The sequence below is a fragment of the Herpailurus yagouaroundi genome, unplaced genomic scaffold (genome assembly GCF_014898765.1).
Source record: "Herpailurus yagouaroundi ecotype Mexico unplaced genomic scaffold, PumYag 165, whole genome shotgun sequence".
In the NCBI taxonomy this organism is placed as follows: domain Eukaryota; kingdom Metazoa; phylum Chordata; class Mammalia; order Carnivora; family Felidae; genus Herpailurus; species Herpailurus yagouaroundi.
The window spans coordinates 31,083,169-31,102,369 of NW_024412406.1; the positions used below are offsets into that span (position 1 = coordinate 31,083,169).

Sequence of the window (19,201 nt, forward strand, 5' to 3'; positions counted from 1 at the left end):
GATACCATATGGTTTCACTCTTATGTGGATCCTGAGAAACTTAACAGGAACCCATGGGGGAGGGGAAGGAAAAAAAAAAAAAAAGAGGTTAGAGTGGGAGAGAGCCAAAGCATAAGAGACTGTTGAGAACTGAGAGCAAACTGAGGGTTGATGGGGGGTGGGAGGGAGGAGAGGGTGGGTGATGGGTATTGAGGAGGGCACCTTTTGGGATGAGCACTGGGTGTTGTATGGAAACCAATTTGACAATAAATTTCATATATAAATAAAAAAAATTAAAAAAAAAAGACTTGCTAAATTAATACATAAGTATCGGCGTATCTTTATTTTTGAGGCAACACCATCCTTCACATTAACTAATTTGATTTCTAAAATTTAATTATGAACTTTATTGGTATGAATCCATTATTTGTTTTTTCTCTCCCTGAGCCTGATTAAAAAAAAAATCCCAAAATTCAAGGACATTTGTATTTCTAGAAATTGACGGTTTACCTCTTTTTCAGTTTTATTGGGTTTCTTAAAATTCTAATTCTGATAGTTTCCTTTTGACTGAAATGTCAAAGGCATCACTTGGGAAACTATTGCATTCATTAAAGTGGCCACATAACGAATTACCCCGGGATACATCATCATTTTTTTTTTGCACTGCAACATTTCGATTTAGGTAAAAAGACCATACCATTTGGCAAGCAGTTGAAAAGAGTCGGGATTACATATGAGGGCATATGTGGATGTAAAGTTTTGAACGGGTCTACACAGGGTGGGATATATGGGGGATCCCAGCCAGAGCGTCAGTTTTAGGGCCTGATGAGTTTGGAATAATTTCATATCTCAGTTGATTGGTAAATGAAAGCTGCCTGCCAGAAATGTGTTTGTATTAGAGACCAAGAAGTCTCTTGGGATAGAAGGCATTCTGAGATGAGTAAAACCAGTTGCGCAGCATTGCATTGTATAGGGAAAAGCCATCAGAACTACACCCTGGAATTTTAAGTTTCCGATACAGTATTTATAGTATCTGGGTCCTATGGTATATCACACTACACGGGAGGGTGTTTTCCCAAGAAACTTAGAAAAGTCACTTATGTAAAAGTAAGATAGCATCCTTCTCATTTTTACAATGAACATAGTAACTCCTCGGTGATTTCTCCAGAGCTACTTTCATGAAAATAATGCAACAGATGTCCTGCAAATCTGCTCCTTTTCCAGTATATTTCTTTTTTCCCACACCCTTGCTCAGATCAGAAACTCCGGTGTTGTACTTAGCTATATCTTCTCTCCCTAAGCACTCCTGTGTATCTTTATTATGAATTCCTGGCCACTCTGCATTCTCAAAGCCTCCTAGTCTACACCTCTTCTAACCCCTTCCCTCCCAACCTCAGCTTGTCCTTTCTCTCCAAAGCACCACAAGGGGGCCGGAGTCATCATGGCTTGCCTCGTGTTACTAAGACAAGACCTTAGTTGCTTTCCACGGCCCTTGGCGCTCCGGGCATCTCAGCCCCCATCTGCCTCATCCCTGTAGCCAGGATTATTGCAGTGTACCTCTGAGGTTCTCTCCCACCGTGGCCCCGGGGGACCTGCCCTTTAACTTGGTCGCAGCCTTGCGCTTCGGCCAGTGGAATTTTGGGATTGCCCCGGCAGCAGGGGCATGATCCGGTTGGTTCTCCTTCTGCCCACCACCCCAAGTGCAGACTCGCAAAGGAGCCCTGTGCAGATCGCTCGTCCGATCCCACACAAACGCGTGAGAAAACAGAGGAAAAACAAAATCACGGCTGTCATCGTGTGTCTGTGGCCGTCGTTAACCGACGGGAGTGCCAGATCTTTGCTGTAAAGACCATGGCTCCTTACGGGGCGGGGGGCCTAGCCACTTTTGACCACGGCTCTCATGCTCTCACTCTCCTGCTCCTGCCCTCTGATCCTGCCCATCATCTGACCTCTCAGGTGTTCACACATGCTGCTTCATCTGCCTCCACCGTGGGCCTGGCTAGCCGCTCATGACCTAGGAATTTCGGGGCGAAATGTAATTTTCTCCAAGTGCCACCCATGGGCCCTTAACCTAGTTACATGCCACCCTGAACTCCTTTCGCTGAGAACCACGACCCTCAGGATTACTCGCTTAATGTCAATCTTCTCCTTCTCCAGAACAAAGACCTTCATGAAAGCAGAGACCCACAAGGACTGGATTGTAGCAGACAAACGTGTTGATTGATCCAGAATTCGAAAAACACCCTGGCGTGTTGGGGATGGCAGCACAGGAAGGAGCAAGGTGTGGTCGGTGCGGGTGCCCTGCCGTCCTCACAACTACCCGGCAGTGGGAAAGAAACGTAGGCGAACACCTTTTACTCAACCCTCACTATGCAACCCTCCCCATAGCCATTCATGCAAACTTTGCAATAATCATATGGAAAAGATGTCATTTGCATTTCTATTCTAGAAAGTAGGCTAGAGCATCTATGCGATTTGCAAAGGTCCTGAAGGTGTTAAGGGCCAGGGGACAGAGGCAGCTCATTAATGAGTTCTGAGAAATCTGAAAGAGAAGGGGGGAAACATGATGGATTCCAGGGATTAGATGAAAAGACAGGATCTATGGTTGAGACAAAACCCACCGAAAGATGGGCTGGTCGGATTAATGCTTGAGGACGTCAGAATCTATACTTCATATTTGACAGTTTACCATGTCTTTCTTTTTCAAAAACCTATCTCACTTACTTTTAGAATAATGCTGCAAGACAGACACATAGCTAACTATTATTCCCATATCCTATGTGGTAGTTTCAGAGGTTAATACATTATAGTAAAAAATTTCATAAAAACCAAAACCGATGATTGAAGAAAAGACAACCTAAGATAGAATGAGAAAATTTTAAGGCAGATATTCTTAATAATGAAAAAAAAAATTATCCAGAAAAAATAAAATATATCAAAAGGCCCAGAAAGGAATTAGAATTTAAAATTTTTAAGAGGCTGAGGAAGAGGGGGGGAAAAAGATAGAAAATGGAAAAAGTATATAAAGCATATTAGCCAAAGAATTTTTTACTCTTACCTGCTTTTGTTCTTTATATACTTTGAATTATAAATACAGGCAATAAAGCATGTATTAGTTTCCACATTACTTTATAATGTCCTTATATTGCAAGAAATGAATTAAAAAAATCCAGGATTTTACTATTCTGTTACATTTAGCTGCTATAATGGCATGAAAACTTGGGTTAATATTTGTCTTTGAAACATTTTACTTTAGGGCTATCTTTGAAATGCTTGAGGGTTAAAAAAAATTACCTGATGGATTGTTTCCCTAAATGTCTGAGTTTGTTTTGCAATAAATGCAATGTTCTTCATTCTCCTAAAAGCAAAGAAGAAATAATTTACCTGAAGAAGAATGTAAAAATTCCATGAAATAGAATTTGATGTCTTTGTCCATGTTTGGGGGCTATAAGTTACACAACCGGAGAAGAAAAATGACTGAAAAATATTGTAAAAAGGAAAAATGCTAAGGTTTATGTGAAAATCATTATAACTACATCATAACATATGTATATTTAAGATTGAGGTTTATATGAAAATCATTGTAACCACATCATAGCATATGTAAATTTAAGATTCCCACTTATGTAGGAGACATTTCTAGAAAACATTCATTTAAATAATTTCAAACTTTCTTTTTGGATTTTTAGTGTCAACCTTTGATGTGAAATAGTTGAAATATTATAGGAAAAAATAGCATAAAATAAAAGAAATAAAGTTGAATTCCATTTTGAGAGGTTCATCCTATGGGATTCATATGATAGTTACGTTATAATTATTAAACGCTTTTTAGGAAAAGTCAAACATATGAGGAAATGCGTGTGTGCACGAAGATCCTCCATCTTTAGGAGAAACAGTAGCTCAAAGCTCCTGATAATTAATGACCTTCAACTTGCCCAGCCCATATCAAAGACTCTTGAAAATGAAAAGTGTAAATATAGGTCATGTCAACTTCCTTTCAAATTTTACCTTAGACACTGTAGAAATCAGCGTCTACCTAAAGTTACAAATGGATTAAGTAGATTAAGATACTTCATGAATCAGTATGTTAACGATGAATTTAACTCTGAAGCACAATTATTTCAGGAGACAAAGTCCTCTAATTTTATACAGAACATCTCAAAACCATGAAGGATGTGATTTCAGTTAGGGTGACGTTGTCTTTTACTCCACAGAATATAAGTTCCTAAAATGCAGTTCACTGTGCACATGTATGGGTTTTACAAATTTCCTCCAGATAATGTTTCCAATCTATAATCAATGAAAATTAGTATTGAGTACAAAAGAAAACATAAAATCACTATAGTAGCTTCTAACATATGACAGAGTCAATTCTTCAAAAGTGTTACCTTTTTATTTCAAAATTATCTGCATAGATCTGTTAGCCAATCATTATTTCAAAAATGTTTTTAATATGCTGTTAGTACTGACTCCTAGACATTCTGTGGTAGAGAAGCCTTTTAAGTATGTTATCCTAGAATTTCTCAAGGTCAACTATTAAAGCATGTTTTAAAAAACTATCAGCAACAATTTTCAGGAACTAATGGCTTCGGGGACTGTCTGGAAAAAAGTAATATGAGTAATATTGTCTTTTACTTTTCCCCCGGGGTAAGAGTCAGGATTTACAGCGTCGCACCCATTACAATGGACATTTACATGGGATGAGCTCCAGTTATAGTCAATGGAGGCTTTGAGGTTGGCTTATACCATTGGGCTGCAACACAAGGGCAGAGGGGGAGGTGTGAGGTGTAGGATCCAATACCTTCAACTTCATTTTAACCATTAGAGCTCAGTGCTATCTGACACAGATAAAACTAACCCTTCTTCATTTTTTTTTATTTTTACAAAATTTCATGGTTAAAAAGAGAAGTTTGAAAGTTGTCCTTCTACATTACCAAGGGGAAGCAAAAATTAATTCCATTAATGCCCTGTCATTCAGTCTTGCCTCCATCCAATCAATGCCATCTGGATTCCTCCGCTAAAATGAGCTTTCCATTGTCATAATCGGATTTTGGTGAAACATCGTGGACCGTCATCAGGGGACCCGGTTTTCACCTCTAGCATTTTCTCCATTTCCTTCCTTGTAACTTATCTTTCATGATATTGAATATCTCTTCTGTGCATACACTGGTCATTTTCACCCTCAACTTGTTACAGCGTGTTTGACCTTGTTTACCATGCATGCTGTTTTCTCTGGGACGTCATAGGGTGGGGGATGCCCAGAGGAGGACAGATTTTGAGAATTTGGAATCTCGGATTGCCCAGGTTTTCTCCATCTCAGTCATCCACTGTTCTACTGGGTTTGTGCTGCCAAAAACACTTCTGATCATTTCCTTCCTGTGTCTCAAACCCTTCAAAGGTCCTTCTGTTCTTACAATCAGATGTAAATCCTTTACTACGATGCCTTTCATAATCTGGTTCTTGGCTACCTGAAACTTGATCTCTCGTCTCGTCTGACCTCAAATTCAATGTTCTTCTTACAGATTTGTCTGGATGATTTTACCCTTGGTGTCTCCATATCTAGAAAGCTTTCCTAGAGCACCCAAGACTGATATTTACATCCTCCTGTTATCTTTCAATAGACAGTTAGTATCCAGTTAACCACTTAATGTTACTACTAAGGGCTCTGTTTATATAGGAAATTCATTAATGGATACAAATGATTAATGCATATGTGCATGTTTAAAGGGATATAATGGCAACAAATCTATACTTTTAGCTATGGGAACCATATTAGTATTGCAACATCATATTTTGACATAGTAGTGAGAAAACCTTGTCTAACACTGAAAAGGCTACATTTTAATAAGGAGGAAGATTACAGAAAACAACCTGAGCTGTTATATGGCAATAAGTTTCTAAGAGGGACTCTCCCCAGCAACACTAAGGGAAACAAAAGAATGTATAACCTCCTATCATGTTGTCAATGTAAACGGAAGTGTGGGGAGTACTATACTATTCAGTGTGTTTTGTACCGTCTGGAAACTCCAGGGAGAAGGTTTTCCCCAGGGACATTCATGCCCAAGGGATAAGCAGTGAGAATGAGCTTGACATTCCCAGACCTCACTGCTTCCAAACCCGTAGCAGTCTAGGGTAGACGAAGGTCACGGTGACTCTATTCTCTTACTACGAGAATCTCTGATCCAGTCTTCTAACGAATTTTTTCAATGTTGTTTATTTTATTTTAAAAAAAATGTCTTGTAAGAAATGATAAATATGGTTGCTTTTTTATGTATTAATGCAGCAAATCTCCCCTTTGCCCCTGTACTAACAGTGTGGAACTTGCTCCACACGGAGCTCAATTAACCGCTTAGAACACCGTCCTTCCCTTTCCTGGTATCTGTGCTTTATCATAAGACCTTTGGTTTGCTTCCACTGTCACTGCAAGGCTGAGCAAGATGTAGACCAAATGTGAACAGCTAGAGGGTATCAGTAGTATTGTTGTCATGGCCTTCTCGAACCCAAACATTTAAAAAATCTGCTGGACATATGTTCTTAAGGATTTTTTCCATAGGCATATCAAGTAGAGAAAATAACATCATTTAATTATTTTAACAAACCACTGGAACAAACACGTTTTAATGAAGATGTAACAATTATCCTTCTTTTTTTTTCTTTTTGTATTTAAAAATAACTTTGGGGCTCATTCCACGGAGGGAGGCCACCTTCCTGCAGTAAGGACAGCCCAGCGCTTTGTCAGGACTCTCCTGGCTTATGTCTGCTGTCCTGATATAATTATGAATAGCTCCCTATTGCTGTGCAAGTGTCACAGGTTCTGCAATGAATACTCTGCTCATCATAAGCAGACAGACTCTTTCCCTTCCTCCCAATTCTCAGATGGCCTTGAGGTTCAGAACTTCTGGTAGCAGTCAGAAAATGGAAAGAGGGTGATTACTACTCCCCAAAGCCTTTGGTTTTTCCTGCATCAAGCTTGCACTGAGTAAAATCTCATTCTTACTGGATGGTGTGCCCTAGATGGCATCATGACAATTTGCTTATGGTCTCGACCCCTCATTCCTTCCCATGCGGGAATACCTTGACAAGTGTAGAAACACATGGATTTTCTCCCTTACCACACCAAGAGACCCTTAGTGGACCTTGACGTAGATTTGGATTATACTAGCCTTAAAGAAAAAAGTCAAAACAGATTCAGGTTTTCAGATATGTGTTCAGATGGATTTGATTTCCTTCCCTCTCATTTACAAGGTGTGAGACTTTCATCTTCCTCATAAGAGTTTAGGGACAATTGTGGCTATAATATTTTCTTTGTAAAATCACACGAGCTTTTTTTGAACCTTAATCATTTTTAAAGTTATTTATTACATTAGTTTAATACTTCTGAATTTGAGTAATAATTAATTCAGTAAATGTGTTAAATGAATTTAATACGCGGGAGCCTACCCCGAGTTGAAGATTTTATTCAAAAGAAAATCTTTAGTCACAGGAAAAGTTCATGGCAGCCTCATCTGGGAGCCATCAAAAGAGCCATGGCAGGGGCGCCTGGGTGACTCAGTGGGTTGGGCGTCTGACTTGGCTCAGGTCATGATCTCATGGTTCGTGGGTTCGAGCCCCACGTCAGGCTCTGTGCTGACAGCTGGGAGCCCGGAGCCTGCTTCCGATTCTGTGTCTCCCTCTCTCCCTCCCCCTCCCCTGCTCATGCTCTGTCTCTGTCTCTCAAAAATAAGTAAATGTTAAAAAAAAAAAGTTAAAAAATAAAATAAAAAGAGCCACAGCACCTACAGTTCCATAATTAGAGAAGTAACCTTTTGGCATTAGGCAAAGGCAACGCCCGGACAGTGAAATCTGACCAGCGTGGGTGTACTACTTATTTTCACTCTGTCAAAAAAAATTGGCTGTCCTTAAATAATGTGAGCTTTTGTGTGACAATCTAGATTGCTGGGTCCTGAAAAATCCTAAGAAGTCCATACACCCACCTGCACCATACTTGGCTTGGGCTACAGGGCTGCAGCCCAGACCCCCATCTTCCCCAAGGTCCAAATCCTCCCACTTTCCGAGTGCTGCCTTCCTCACACATGTACATCACTGTCTTGTTTTCTTTACATCTGTTTCTTGAAATTCTGTACACCCGTTAATTTTTAGGTAAAATACAAGTTTCCCAGGAACGGATTACTCATGAATCCTTAAAATTATCGGGAAGGAATATATCGGTTTACTTCTTAGGCCATACTTTGATAATGGAGGAAGTGGAGGGGACCTTAGAAATTGATGTGTCATGAGAGGGAAAAGATGTCCTCTGTGGGGAGGGGGGTTCCCCCTCCTGGGGACCACAGTCTTAGGGACTCTAGCACTGAGAAAAGATTAGTGGTGGGTAAGAGGTCAATTGTGTTTTAGGGGTGTTTTGATATGACTAACTGTGAAGGATGCCCTTCACCATTCAATACGCATCACCGTGTGGAAAAATTAAAGAAAGAAAGATCCTTTGTGGAAAAGGCACCCAATTAGACAATATAAGACCTTGCTAAGTCAAGACAGGGTGACAAGCATTTTCTCCCTGGCTAGAAACTCTAACCCCCCAAATTCCTCCACACTATGATTCTAACATGTTAGCTATAAAAGTAAACTAAAAAAAGGTTTTCCCCATTTGGATATTGGAGATGTTGATGTAGAAAAATAATAAAGAAACACTTTGTTTAAAAAAGCTGTGTTTGGGGGGAAAAATTTCCCCTCAAGGGCTATATCTTTAGTAAGAAGAATATATATAATATATACTATAAAATATGATGTATATATATTATACACGTATATCCACTTTATATAGTTATAATGTTTTATGGAAACATGTTTGTCTTATTAAATTCACACGTGTTTCTCTATAATCAGAATAAAGCATGATTTATCTTCTATGAACAAAAATGAGGATCTTAAACAAGATTCGTGGTAATCAATTAAAATACTGACAGGAGTTGGAGGTCATTTCAATCATTCTTAAACTACAATGCCTGCAGCACATTTCTTGGAGCTGACTTGAGCACATTACCTTTGTTGCACCATCAAAGCAGATAAATCCTGTGCTAAAGTCGATCGTGAGTCCCATTAGATGACTTTCTAGCACACATGCATACGTCTTGCACTAGACAGAACAGAAAACACTGTTACTTTTCATGTGATTGACCCAGTACCATTATTAATAGCCAGCATTTATCAAAGACTCTTTGACAGCTCCTATAATAAGTTGTTTATACAATAGCTAACGTAGTATCAGCAATAATTGTACAAGGAGCATAGTATTATTGACATCTTAGTGTTAATAAAACTGAAGCTGAACAGCTTTTCACCTGCCAAGGGGTACGAGGGGCCGAGTTTCCAATCCTGTGCTATCTGAACACGCTTTTACCTAGGGCTGCACTGACACCCTTTGCCGTATCGGCAATAAAACCGGTATAAAAGTGTTTAGGTGTAGGCCAGATTACGTTACGTTGCTACATTCTAAAGCTAAACATCATTGCATTTTCATTAAGCCAAAAGTGAATTATTAAAGGTTAAGGTATTAATTCAGTTGCTGGCCTACCAATTTCTTGGATATGATTAAAGCAGAACTCGCAGGCACATGAACACAGATTCAGGAACCAAGGCAAAACGTGTAAGAACATCATTATCTTAAGAGTCTGTCATATAATGTTCATCCATGTGGTACAAGCTATTTCCCAAAGACATTCATTCCTTGTTTCTTATTTGTATAAACCTCCTGATTCTTCCAAAATCACCAGGACTTTTTACACGAAGATGAGATTAAATTATAATGTTACTTATATAAATATTTTGGAAGATGAATAAAATAAAGATACTGAAATTTAACAGTAACAAATATGAAATGAAAACTTGGAACTTATGTGCCACAGGATGCATTTTTATGTCCAGAGGCCACCTTTATTTTCATTTAATTACAAACTGTACTGGGATGTTCAAATGAAGAAAACTACTCATAATTCACAAACAAGGAGGAAGAGAGAAAGGAAGAGAGAGACAGAAACCTATCTCAAGCAAATTTTCAATACCAATATTTACATGATATTTGTTTTATAATACTGTATATAAAACTATATTAAATGAATCAGATTCTGACGATAAGATGGCTAAATGCATCAAGTTGACTTCACCAAAAATCTATATTCATAGCTTTAAGTCCAATTTGCATAGGAAAGCTACAACTATGCCAAATTATTCCTTCACAGTTGAATTTTTCAAAAACCAGCTCAGAAAACAAACTTAATGGGCCTTGTAAGTTCAGTTTTGGGTGTAATTTTGTTTAATGCATGGGCATCTTCCGTGCTTATATCCACCCATCACCACTTCTTTAAAACCACTATCAATATTAAGAAATGTTTGGGGCACCTGGGTGGCTCGGTCAGTTAAGCGTCCCACTTCAGGTCATGATCTCACGGTTCCTGAGTTCGAGCCCCACGTCGGGCTCTGTGGGGACAGCTCGGAGCCTGGAGCCTGCTTCAGATCTGTGTCTCCCTCTTTCTCTGCCCCTCTCCTGCTCATGCTCTGTGTTTCTCTCTCTCTCTCTCTCAAAAATAAACATTTAAAAAATCTTTAAAAAGAAATGTTCAAGGCTATCTCATTCCCTCTAATTTAGACACAATTGTTCTCTATTTTCAGTTGCTATAAAAGAATATGTCAGGTGAAAACACCTTCAGTACAGAACATGAAAATTTATCTCATTAAGTTCAAAATTATGAATAGAACCAATTCATCAATAACCATTAATTTGAAACAGATATATAAATTGAGACTCACTAAAGTTTAATTCTATAATTTATAATCTTTTAATAAATATATATAATGAATATAATTAATGTTTAATAACATAACACTTGATTTATTGTTTAATTTCTATTTATTTTATAATGAAAATTGAATTATAGTTAGAAAAAAGTAGAAAATTATACTTTTCAGGGATAATTTGCAACATTTGAAAGATTTTTACACAATTATATAATATTACACAATATTTGAACATATATCACACATAAAATATTTTTTAATATGTCCTTTTGGATGACAGCTAAATGTCTATACCTGGATAAAACATGTAATAATAATTAAAGAAAATCAATTTTGTAAGTCACATGCTCTTTCATTAAAAGTTCCATTTTAAGGGCACCTGAGCATCTAACTCTTGATTTCAGCTCAGGTCATGATCTCAGGATCATGAGATAGAGCCCCATTTGGGGGCTAACAAAAGCTAACAAGGTGCTAATTTTTTTTTGAATGTTTATTCATTTTTGAGAGAGGAGAGAGGGAGAGAGTGGGGGAGGGGCAGAGAGAGAGAGAGGGAGAAGAATCTGAAGCAGGCTCCGGGCTCTAAGCTGTCATCACAGAGCCCAATGCAGGGCTCGAACTCAGGAACCATGAGATCATGACCTGAGCTGAAGTGGGATTCTCAACCAACTGAGCCACCCAGGCGTTTCAAAGCATTAAATATTTTACTTTTCACTTGCTATGTGCAAGTGAATGGTATAGTGAGACGGTGCAAAGAAATGCATTGCTCAGGACATTACCTTAGAGAATATGCAGCCCAGAACCAAAAAACAAACAAACAAAAAAAAAAAAAACAGTATTACATTACATCAAAACATCATAATGTTATCTCATTTCTAAACACCAGGGGACTTAAAATGAAATCTTGAATTGAGACCATTAGATAGATAATGTCCATGTAGTAGTTTGCAAGTGAAGTGTAATATTCTGGGAAAATGACAATTAGGGAAGCTTAAAAGTATCATTATGAATAACAAAAACGTCAACTCCTATTTGACCAACATATTTTAGTGCTCAAAATGGTCTGAGGTGTTGATACTTGAAATAAAATAATGTAGAAGGTTTTTCATCTCTCCGTTTTTGATATTAAACTATGTATTGAATTGAGGTTCTATATAGCTAACTTATTTAAACAATGTTCCTCAGTTACATTAATATTTTAAGAGACATGCAGATCAGCAGAGCTGTTAGAAAGGGTCAACTGAGCAATGAAACAAGTGAAATTTGAGTCTTCTCCCTGTCCTTTTCCCCTGATTGTCATGTCACACTAGTGCAAACTGATATGTTCAATATAGAAGGTTATAGTCAGAAATAAAGGAAATTAATACATGTTACAGATCAGCTCAACGTGTTGCAAAAATATGCAACCAAGTCTCCTAATATAGACAAGCATTCCAGGAGAGTCAGTGCCATATTCTCATCATTACAGCTTTGTTTTCGAAATTAAGTGTCGGTGTGTCTATTTAGGTCCTGGCTCTATGGGCCCATTTGCATGTGGCGAGCACATCACAATTGCTCAGTTTTGACCTTGGTTTCTGTCAGACCTCAGCCACAGGACCCGTATTTGGGAGCCTCTTCTATCTCATGGTCCCATGAATTGTAGGGGCTGAAGGCTCTTTGAAGTTTGATCTACATATAACTTCACACATACAATATACAATATAACTTCACAAATACAGCTTAATAAATATCTGCTGAATACTTGTGAGGTACAAAAGGCACTGTATCCAGTTGGTAAATGAATAAAATAATCCCAAGCAACCTGTAAGTTAGTGTGGGGAATGGCAAGCATATGTTGCCCCAATACAAGACAGAGGGTGAGCAGACCTAGGAAAACAGACAAGCACACACACAGAGAAGTGATATTGCTGTGCACGTGTGGGACGGGTTTGAACGGGACTGTTGTGGGAATAGTGGTAATGAGCAGAACGGGCTGGAAATCAGGAAAATCTTCACGATGCCGTGACCTCTGAAAACATGTCTCAAATTCCCTGTGCGGTTTTGAAGGGTAGAGATGAAGGAAATCATTTCTAGAAAGAAAGAGCATTGGGAGTGAATGAAACCATTCAGGCTAATGGTCACGATGGGAGAAGAGGAGGTGGCTTTGTCAAAAATTAAGAAAAGTCACAGCATTTTCTATCTGAGATTTAAACTCTAGGGGAGCAGTCATTCATTGTTGGGAGGCACAGGTCCTAAAATTTCCCAGGCTCTCACCTGTATCCGTTCCACTTCCAGAAAGGTTGCTGTTTGGAAGGCTCGTTCCCACTGGGCGAGGTCAGAGTCCAACTCCACGGAGAAGTAGAGGTCTTCTCCAGACTCAGACTGCACAGTGAAGCAGTGTTTCCGCTGGTCCAGCAGGTCACTGTCCTGATGGAAACCTGGAGTTACACAGGCTGGCATACATCAATCCATATTGCTGACATGGCCATACCTCGAATCAATGTTGACTAATGCACGGTGGAGACGCCAAGGTCATACGGATGACACTACATCTTCCTTAAAAATGGTCATAGCAGGGGCGCCTGGGTGGCTCAGTCGGTTAAGCGTCCGACCTCGGCTCAGGTCATGATCGCGCAGTCTGAGAGTTCGAGCCCCACATCGGGCTCTGTGCTGACGGCTCAGAGCCTGGAGCTTGCTTCACATTCTGTGTCTCCCTCTCTCTGCCCCTCCCCTACTCATGCTCTGTCTCTCTCTCCCTCGCTGTCAAAAATAAATAAACTTTAAAAATGGTCATAGCAGCCTAAACTCCACACCTCAAAGTCCACAACTAATGTATTTCTCCTCGTTATCAACACTGAAGCATCGCATGAAACAGAAGTGAGGATGGCTGGCTTCTACGCTTACCAGCAACATAACTCGCAAAGCATTTAACACGAGTTCAGTTTAGACGGTACGAAGCGATGACACAAAACCCTCTTTTCTTTTTCCCTAACAGAGCTGTCGAGACGATGAAGTTAATGCTTATCGGTAGGTTTTCAAATTTTAGAAAGGTTAACAAGCAGGACGTTTTCTGTTGAGTTGATTTCTTTAGCCCTTAAAGCCACATGACCATATCTACACGAGAAATGGAAACAATGAGTCTAGGTTGTCTAAAAAAAAAATGGATCGCTTCTAAAAAATACATATTTACCTTACTTCTGTAACTATATTTTATTAAGTCAAGAAGACTGTGACGTGGCAATTTCTTGGTCTTGTTAGGCGTTTTCAACTGTGTTCACCTATCTATGTGTATGTCAGTTTCAGAGATATTAAAAGAAAATGCGGCTAAGAATTGACGAAATAGGGTAATCCCAAGCAATATGTCAGATATGGCCTCTGAATTACATGTGGAGCGTGCTGAAAATGGCCAAAGCGTAGTCACTGGGGTCTTTCACCATTTCTTATACATAACTACATAAAGGTATCATTAAACACTCACAAATGTTAGAAGGAATTCTCTGCTCTGGCAAGTGTTTTCAAACTAATAACTCTCTTATCAATAAACTCAGTTTTCTTTGTTTTCCTATTTGGATGCTTAAAATATGAGAGGAGAGTGAATGAACAGCACTTGCTTCTGGTTGTAGAATTCAGCTTTGATAACTGCTGCCAGGAGATGCTCAGGAGCTCAAAGAAAGTTACATTCTCTTTGTATTTACTGATTGTCTTATACTATCTTAAGGTGAAAAAAAATGAAAACATATCTTCAAAAGCATAGTCCAGTGATAAGCTATTGTAAGGTACTTTTTTTTTCATCATTCGGCGTTTACAATGTCTACTGGAGTGACAAAGACAGATAGTAAGTAAATTACTCTACAAGTAAATAGGTCGGGACGGATCCTTGTAAGTGCTGTTATGGAGAGTAGGAATGCAGTTCACACCAAAGTGGATTGCTGAGTCAGGAAAATATCCTCTAGGATGTGCATTTTAAGCAGTGGCCGAAAGACACGTGGAAGATTGAAGGTTGATGGGCGGGAAGAGGCCTTTAACCAAGGTATTGGCAAGGTATTGGTGTTGGCACAGGCATTGAAGCAACAGCTCCAACAGCATTCCAGAAATCCAGACAGCAGGTGAAAGAGAGGTCGAGAGCCATTGCTGAGACAGGTCATGAATTCTGGACTTTAACGGAAGTGTAATGACAAGCTACCATGTTTCAAAAAAAATAGCAAATCCTTTATTTATCTCGTAAATATTTTAACTTCTATATTACTTATTTAATTGGCAACATTGGCACAAAAACTGTAACCAAATACCGCAGGATTTCTGGAAACCTTGCTAATTTTATGGCTTATTCAAGAGGTCTTAACTTTCTTTGTTATGTAAAATTGTAACCTAAAATAATCAGTGTCATTAAGAGCCAGAAAACTGTTGACATTTTTCCTTCTCCTACGTTGCCATGAAATCTTAAAATAACCTTCATTTAAGATTTTTCTGTTTTCTTGGCAGCTTAACTACTTTACTCTTTGAAAACTTGGTTTGGCATCTCCTGTTAAATTGACCCAGCACTAGAGCTCTCAAAGACAGAGAGTTCTCTGTTCGACTCTGCAAATAGAAGTTCAACATCTGGGAACACTTGGTTATTGCTATTGATAAGGCACTCCTCATATGGTGACTTACACTACAGCCCCTGTGGGCACCCAGGCACTCAGGTCACAGTTTCCTGAGGGAGACAAATATATAAAAATAATAAAAAGCATCATGACAGTGTTATGTAGCTAACGTGCTTCAGGAACTGGAATGGGAGCAATAAATCATTCTCGAAAGTGGGAAGGAGAAAGTTTTGTTCCGGGAAGAATGTCTCATCATCAAGGACTTAGAGATCCATGCAAGGGCGATCCTTTGCAAGCCTGAATGGTCTCGGGTCCTCCTGCTAAGACATTCGTTCAAATGACCGCCTGCGCTGTGAGAACCCCCCTGGAAGGTCTGAGGTAAGCAAGAGGCGGAATCCGCTGCTTTCGATAGAGAAGAGCAAGAGAGGCAGAAGATGGAAAATGGAACATGCGCGTATAAATCTTAGCATTGTTTCTGACATAGGGTAGTTCTGAATTAACATTAGAAATTTCTATTACTAGTGCTGATACTCAATAAAGTAAATATATACGCTGTTCCTTAATTTCTACTTCTTTAATTTGCTCTCTGTACGCTCTCTGTTTATCTTTGGTCAGGGTGAGTTTGGCCCCAGTAGAAACAATTAGCCTCCATGATACTTCTTGCTCATTGGAAAGTGTCATTTAACGAATGGTAATAAAATAAGAGCTACACAAATCACGGACGCTATTTTTGTGCATTGGTCTCATTTACGACTTCTCCGGAAGTATCCCCTCATTTTTTAGATTTATTCCAAGTCTTCTGGACACTTTCTGCTCACTAATCACCAAACGCTGTCCTTCTTATGGTTTGTCTCAGGTTCACAAAACAATATTACACAGAAACAACACATTACAGATATGTTTGCTATTAACGTAGATGCTTTTCTAAGACGTTCAGAGGTCAGTGGTATAACCAAAGTGGTTTTTTTACTAAAAAGAAAAACAAACTATGTGTTTAGAATAATAATTATTAAGATCGTAGACATAGCTAGCCATAAACTTTCTATTGCATTTTTTAAAAAAATTTTAATGTGTATTTATTTTTGAGAAAGAGAGTGAGTCACGGTGTAAGCAGGGAAGGGCAGAGAGAGAGGGAGACACAGAATCTGAAGGAGGCTCCAGGCCCTGAGCTGTCAGCTCAGAGCCTGACGCCGGGCTCGAACTCACAAACTGAGAGATGGTGACCTGAGCCGAAGTTGGACGCTTAACTGACTAGGCCACCTAGGCATCCTAACTTTCTATCGTATTTAAAACATGTAAGATTAAAGGCAGAAGAAAGGTGCCAAAAATCAGTGCGTTATCCCTATGGCAAAATTTCTACATCTATCAATATGGTTTCTTCTCTCCTTCACGCTATAATCATTTCATCCAATACTTGCTAATATGGCAAGTTACTTGTTTCACACTTTTCCAGTTAGACTTATCATTGCTCTAATAATAGATTTTTTTTCTTCAAGTTAATGACATTTGTGGAATTGAAAATAGAAATGAGAAAAGAATAGGCAGACGGAGGATGGATATTTTTGCATTATTATATTAAATATAAATTAATTTATAAACTATGTGACTTAATATGTTTTTGACTGCTATGTTTGCTACTGCTTCCTTTACTTGGACTTATAGTGAATCAGAAAATCATTCAATCATCAGGCATGAGTATTTAAAACAAACAAAAATGTAATTTTTTTTTCAACGTTTATTTATTTTTGGGACAGAGAGAGACAGAGCATGAACGGGGGAGGGGCAGAGACAGAGGGAGACACAGAATCGGAAACAGGCTCCAGGCTCCGAGCCATCAGCCCAGAGCCTGACGCGGGGCTCGAACTCCCGGACCGCGAGATCGTGACCTGGCTGAAGTCGGACGCTTAACAGACTGCGCCACCAAGGTGCCCCAAAAATGTAATTTTTAATGAAACAAGAAGAGCAGGCCCAGAAAGGGTTCTTCAGCTACAAATAATAATTTCTAATTTTTTGTGACTATTCTAATATCTAAAAGTGAGAACGAAAAACATACCTTCGGAATTAAATTTTGCCAATTGATTTTGAATTAGACTTTCAAGAATGATTGATTCCCTAAAGGCACTTATTAAATCTACATAATAAAATTTACATAACAACTATCTAAATCTGATAGTTTTAATAACATTACAATACTATTTTCATTTTTTTAAGCTTATTTATTAGAGAGAGAGAGAGAGAGAGAGAGAGAGAGAGAGAGAGCAAGTGCTCGGACTGGGGAGGGGCAGAGGGAGAGAGGATTCTAGGCAGGCTCCATGCTGTCAGCATAGAGCCCGATGCAGGACTTGATCTCACTAACCCGTGAAACCTGAGCTGGACAGTTAAGAGTTGGACACTTAACCAACTGAGCCACCCAGACGCCCCAACACCATTTTCATTTTTATGACAGTATTATTCTTAACATTGCTGTGCAGTGAAAATTTTTATATAAATCAAAATATTGTTAGGAATATTTTCCCTTATTGGATTTTGTAAAAGAGGAAGTTGGAAACTTCACTCTCAATATTGTAATTCTGATTCTATAAATTCCAGAACAAAAATGACATTTGTGTATTATTTAGTCAATATGACCAATATGGAAAAATAACTTTGTTTTAAGTTATAGTAACAATAATTACATAACTTTCATTTTCTTTATGTAGGAATACATCAGAAGTAAGTGAAGGTCATATACATGAATTTAAATATTTCCATTTTTTATGGCTATGTCAGATACCAAATATAAAAACTTACTTTTCTATTAAAATATCACCTAATGTCTGTCAGAGTAATTATTTTGAACACCACCTATCCTTTTATTATTACTTATATATTCACAGGTAAATCTCATGATCTGAAAAAGTACTGAAGTTGAACTTCTGAAAAAAGTAATTGAAGTTAGTATTTACAATTATTAGCCTTAAAATGATTTAAAATAAAACTCAAGATGTTTTAGACACCAAAAATCAAACCAAGTGAACATTCTCTCTCTCTCTATGTATATATGTATATGTATATGTATATGTATATGTATATGTATATATATATGTATGTGTATATATATATGTGTGTGTGTGTGTATGTGTGTGTGTGTGTGTATGTGTGTGTGTGTGTGTGTATATACCAATTCATTTTTTTAATTTTAGTTGCATTATCTGGCAAAAGAAGGAATAAAACTTTAAATTTCCTTACTCTTCTTAGGCAATTGGAATTGCTGATATAAATGGACATAATAACAAATTTCAGGAAAAAAAAAACCCCACAATGCATAGTCTTCATGTACTCTCTAAATTAATCTGTATAATAATCCATCAAAATAGGCTTCCATCCTTATTCCCCTGAGGAAGGAGCTAGGTCTTAGACATACTGGTCACTCCCCCCCAGTTTTAACCTGTTTGGACTTAGGGATTATGATTTCATCAGTTTGGGAGTTAGCTCAAATATGAATGTCAATTTTACCACTTCTTTTCACCTCCCTGAGAATCAGCTCAGGCATTTTAAAAAGATGATAATACCTGCTTCAAGGTTCCTGTAAAGATTAAATGAGTTGATACATGTGTATCGCTTAGGAAAGTAATGGGCACATATTATATTAAGTACTCCACAATATCATTAATATCACGTAATATCACTAATAATCACAATATTAGCCATCACTAATGTTAACTATTACTAAAAATCTGGAATAGATCAGACCCAGATCTTATGTACACTCTAGTATACACACACTCACATGTACACACACACACACACACACACACACGCACACATATTTCTCTGTAATACAGTGTAATATTGCTATGACACAAGGTGAAATATACAAGTAGAGTCAGGAA

General features: G+C 38.3%; 1 protein-coding gene across 4 annotated transcripts in view; it reads right to left on the minus strand.

The window, feature by feature from the left end:
* Nucleotides 1-19,201, minus strand: part of SNTG1 (syntrophin gamma 1) — a 916,326-nt gene that overhangs the window by 47,799 nt on the left and 849,326 nt on the right. For 3 of the 4 annotated variants that reach the window (XM_040487820.1, XM_040487818.1, XM_040487819.1), the window contains 2 exons: nucleotides 13,018-13,170; nucleotides 9,017-9,109 (listed from right to left, as the gene is read on the minus strand). In XM_040487820.1, the coding sequence (XP_040343754.1) occupies nucleotides 9,017-9,109; nucleotides 13,018-13,170 (246 nt within the window). Of the gene's footprint in view, nucleotides 1-3,273; nucleotides 3,338-9,016; nucleotides 9,110-13,017; nucleotides 13,171-19,201 lie in introns of all 4 variants that reach the window. The other variant, XM_040487821.1, reaches the window with a different exon arrangement.